Below are 4600 nucleotides of genomic sequence, written 5' to 3'. Positions count from 1 at the left end.
GCACCATGGGGCGGGCTCTTTTCTGAAGGCGGAGCTCCGAGCTCTGGAAGGCTAGGAGCTCAGGGGTCTAGAAGGATGAGGAAAGTGGGTGGGGCTCTAGCTCTGGGTCAGGGACCTGGCGGTGCCTCCTACCCGTGCCTGAGTGGGGAGTGGAGAGGGAGAGCATGTTCCCGTACTGGTTCTGGGCCCCGTTTCCCGGGGGAGGCGTCACTTTGAAGAACCTGGCGGAGGAAGGAGAATTGCACTGTGAGGCCAGGCCTGGAGGGGACTGGAGGGGACACTCAAGATTCAGGCTAGACCCTCAGAGGTTAAAATGTGGTCACTTGTTATGAGCACCTCCATTCTGCCACAGCCTACAGAGGGGTCTGCGCTCACTCGAAGGAGGACTTCACAGAGGAGGTAGCTTTGGTGCTGGGCTTTGAAGGTTGGGCAGTATTTCAACCATAGAGATGGAGAAAAAACACCCTGAGCAGAGGAAACAGCAAGTGCAAAGCATAAGGTGAAAGTGCAGGAGTGGGACTGGCATCATTACCTTCTAGTGGGATCTGTCATTCGCTTTCTTTTCCTCCTCAGGATCAGGGCTGGGGGGAGTTAAGGGGAATGATCAGAGGAGGGACTCAAGAGTAAAGATATGCGGGATGCTGGGGAAGTCACTTGGAGGAGATGGGATTTCAAATTCCAAAGAGCTCGGGTAGTTTGGGGGAGGGGGTAGAAAAGGAGTGGGGGCAGGATTCTGAGGTCTGTGGGGGAGGTGTGGGAGGAGAAACAGATGGTTGTCGGACTGGCCAGTGTGGCCTCTCCTGAGGAGGGAGGGGTAAGTTTGGGAAGACCAGTTGGGGGACATGACTCACCTCTTCGAAGATGAAGAAAGCCCACCAGGGAAGCCAGGCAGAAGATCAGATAAACTAAAGTCACAACAGGGACTATCCAGCCACCAGTCTCCAGTAGCCAATGCCATACTGCTAGGGGGAAGGAGCTATGAGATGAAGACCCCGGGCTGGCATCTTGCTGTCCAGCCTCAATACCTCAAAGGGCCATAAGTCTGGGGGGCCGGGGCAAGACACAGATCCTCAATGTCCCAAGCTACAGGGAGGGCTCTCCTCCCTCCCTCTGAGGACCCGGAGCCTGGCACAGGGCCTGGAGTGGCATCTGTTAAGCAAACCATGAACAAACTATGACTATAGTCAGACACAATGTGAGGATTAAGAGGAGCATAATTATCAGCTTCCTGCTGCAGTTAAGGACAGCCATGGTCAACGTAAAGGGCAAAGTCAAGTTCACAAGGTTAGAGGTGAGATGCGGCAACGTGCTGCTGAGGTCGAGTTTGGAGGAAAAGTTCAGGATGAGTTTGAGAACTGTGGCTGCAGTAGCACGGTAGGATTGAAAGAAGGGAGACAGAATGGGCAGAACGTTACGGCCAGTTTGGTGGACAGGTGAGGAAAAGGAAGGATGCCCAGGTTGCTGGCTTGGGCACATGGGCAGGTGGTAGTGTCCTTCACTTCTAGGGCCACCTAGAAGACTGTGCTTGAGGAAGATATCGAGTTTGATTTTGTACACGTTGAGCCTGCAATGTCCATGGACATCAAATGGCAATGCCACGAGTTGGCTGGGTGTGGGGTGTATGGAGCTGAGTCACCAAGGCATGGTGGCCTAAGGAGCCATGGGAGTAAAGGAGGTCCAACAAGAAGAGTGTGTAATCAAGGGTGAGAAAGTGTAGACAGGGATAAGAAGAGGGCTCAAGGCTCCAACAGTGAGGAATGAGGGAGGAAGGACGCCTCTCCCAAAGTTGATGGGAAGAAACAACCAGTAGTAAAAGACCCAGAAAAGTAGTGTCTTGGAAGCAAGGGAGGAAGAAGTTGGGCTCAGTGTTCAGTGTAGAGGTTGGGGCTCGGGCTGAGGCTGCTACTAGCCCTCAGGTTGGGGAACCAAGGTTGCCGGGCTTCCGGTTCTTCCCAGTAGCCCCACTCAGATGCCCCACGATTGGGAGAAACTCTACCTGACTGGGCAGTGACCTTCAGCTGCATCTGGGTGGTCACGTTGCCATGGTTACAGTGATAGATGCCAGCATCTTGAGCTGTGGTCTCGGGCAGCAACAGAACAGCCTTTCCCCCGAGGGTGCCCATGACCCACATCTCTCTGAGTTGGGCATCCTCACTCAGGTTTAGGCTCAGCAATTTGATCCTAGGCTTCTTGGGATGCACACGGATCCAGGAGATGGGGCCTCTGGCCAGTGAGGTACGGGATGCCCCACAGGACAGCGAGAGTGTGGAGCCAGGGGCCACCGTGAGGTCTGGGGCAAGGAGAGCCAAGGCTAGGGAAGTGTAGTCCTTGGGGTCTCCTCCCCTGCACACCATCCAGTTCCCATCCCCCCACTTCCTGGCATCTCCCCAGCACCTTACCATGGTTGTTGCTCTGGTTCAAAGTGCCGTTAGGTGGGGCACAGGCAGAGTCTGTGTGTAAGGTCTCAGGGCCGTTCTTGGCCCACACATAGAGCTGGGACCTTGTGGGGTGACCAGAAGAGGGCCTGGGGCCCCCTGAGGGCCTGTTCCCCAGGCCACAGCTTGGGTCATTTAGGTCTGAAGCATTCCACCGGAACAGTTCTCCTGGGAAGATACCCAGAACCAGATACAGAGACATCTAGGAGAGGCAGAGAGATGCAGAGACCCAGAAAGGCAGAGGCAAAGACCCAGAGAGAGACAGAGAAACGGCGACTCAGAGAAAAGAGTGAAAGACAAATACAGAGCAGCGCAGTGCTGACGTCACGAAGCCACAGCAGTTTTTAGAAGCCACCTAAAACTGGCTCCCAGCTTGTCCCTCGGACCCTCCAGCCCCTCCCTCCAGATCCATTTCAGCTGCTGGACCTCCTCCATCTACGGTGGGCCTCCCTCTTCTCATCCAGCCCTCCCTGCCCCAGCCCGGACCTCACCGCTGCCCTTCACGCTGACCGTCCAGCCAGGCTGCCAGCCTTGCTCAGAAAAGGGGCCTCGCTGGCACAGGTAGAAGCCCCCCATCTGGTCGGAGACATTGAAGATGAGCAGCAAGGTTCCCTGGGGCTCCTTCAGGGTGCCCAGGGGCCCCACATGGATGCCCAGGCCTGGTAACCCTAGGCTCAGCTCTAAGAAGGGTGTTGATTGGGAGCCCCGAAACCAGGCCAGTTCCTCAGGGGGACCATCTGAGAGACCTTCAAGGCATGGCAGCACGGCATTGCCTCCCTCTGTGGAGAGAGAGGAGGATGGGGGTGGGGAGTGAGGAGTCCCTAGCCCCCTTCACTCCTCGCACTGGGTTATAAAGCCAACGACCCCACCAGCTGGGAGTGGAAGAGTCCTCAGAGTCCTTGCAGTCGTCCCCTGAATTTTACAAGTAACAAAATGGAGGCTCAGAGAGGGTAAGTGACTTGGCCAAGGGCACCCAACCGGAACCCAGGTTTCCAGCCCTTCCATCCACCTCTGCCCTCCGGACATACCTTTAGCCTCCAGTAGGTGTGTTTCCTGGGGCCTGACTCCCATGGGGGTAAGGAACAGGTGGAGGAAGAAGAGGAGGAGAGGAGGTGGCATGGTGGCCAGACTCCCCGGGGCACCCAGCTTCGCCGCGCGGGGGATGCTGGGGCAGGCGGGGACCTGGTGGGCACTGAACCATGGGCGTCTGTGGGGGAGGACGGGCAGTCCCCCCGGAGAGGAAGGGGTGGTCATGCCTCAGGCCCTTTCTCCATGCACCCCTCCAGAGCCACAAAACTTGCCTCCTCCCTGCTACCGTGTTTTATTTTCATCACAGCGCTTACCACCATGTGAGATGATCTTATTTGCGTGTCTCCTTTCTTGATGGATTTCTGTTTCCCCACTAGAAAGCCCCTTGTGGCAGAGACTGTGTCCTGTTCACAACTGTACACACAGTGCCCCGGAACAGTGCTTGGCACGTTACTGTGTAGGCGCCCAAGGAATATTTGTTGAATGAGTGGGTCCAGGCTCCCTCCTTCTCCCCCTCCTCCCTCCTTCAACCTCAGGCTCTTAGTTCATTTCCCTTCACATACACACCCCCTTCATTCATTCAACCAATGTCTCTTGGGCCTTTCTCCACCTCCGTACAAGCAGCCCATCACACATACGCTGGGATCTGGCAGACCTGAGTGTGAATCCTCCACCTCCGCCACTTGGCTAAACGTCTTCATCTTTCTAAGCCTTAGTTTCTTTCTCTGTAAACTGGGGATAATAACCGTAGTCTCAAAATATTGTTTGTGCTTTCAGGTCCCTGGGGCCAGGATGACACCTCCACACTGTGGCAGTGTATGACCTGTTCTTAATTGCTGCTAATTCGATGATGACCCCTGTCTCCGTTTCCCCAAAGCATCAGCTGGGCCAGAGTGACGTGTTACAGATGAGGGAAAGAGGAGTCCCTGCTTCCCTCAGAGATAAAGGGAGCCGAGCTGCAGTGCTGCATTGGGCTTCTCGGCCTCCAAGATCTCCTCCCACTTCCAGAATCCAGACATAACTTTGCATGTTCCCCTTCCCGGGAGAAAACCAACTGTCAGAAAGGGAGACACATTGCCCCCTCGCCCTTCTTCACCTGAGATGGATCCTGGCTTTTCCTCATCCTGCTCTACAGT

At 55.6% G+C, this 4600-nt stretch overlaps 1 protein-coding gene across 9 annotated transcripts in view; it reads right to left on the bottom strand.

Moving 5' to 3' along the window:
• Window positions 1-3585, bottom strand: part of CD19 (CD19 molecule) — a 10405-nt gene extending 6820 nt beyond the window's left edge. For 6 of the 9 annotated variants that reach the window (XM_024744446.1, XM_024744447.1, XM_024744444.1 and 3 more), the window contains exons 1-7: window positions 3464-3580; window positions 2927-3214; window positions 2400-2603; window positions 1997-2290; window positions 852-962; window positions 533-581; window positions 133-221 (exon numbers count right to left, since the gene is read on the bottom strand). In XM_024744446.1, coding sequence (XP_024600214.1) covers window positions 133-221; window positions 533-581; window positions 852-962; window positions 1997-2290; window positions 2400-2603; window positions 2927-3214; window positions 3464-3554 — 1126 coding nt within the window. In that variant the 5' untranslated portion in view covers window positions 3555-3580. Of the gene's footprint in view, window positions 1-132; window positions 222-532; window positions 582-851; window positions 963-1996; window positions 2291-2399; window positions 2604-2926; window positions 3215-3463 lie in introns of all 9 variants that reach the window. The other 3 variants (XM_024744449.1, XM_024744453.1, XM_024744451.1) reach the window with 2 other exon arrangements.
• Window positions 3586-4600: the final 1015 nt, after the last annotated feature.

This window comes from Neophocaena asiaeorientalis, unplaced genomic scaffold (assembly GCF_003031525.2).
Source record: "Neophocaena asiaeorientalis asiaeorientalis breed wild unplaced genomic scaffold, Neophocaena_asiaeorientalis_V1.1 scaffold91, whole genome shotgun sequence".
NCBI lineage: Eukaryota > Metazoa > Chordata > Mammalia > Artiodactyla > Phocoenidae > Neophocaena > Neophocaena asiaeorientalis.
This window is presented reverse-complemented; position numbering and strand designations above follow the sequence as displayed.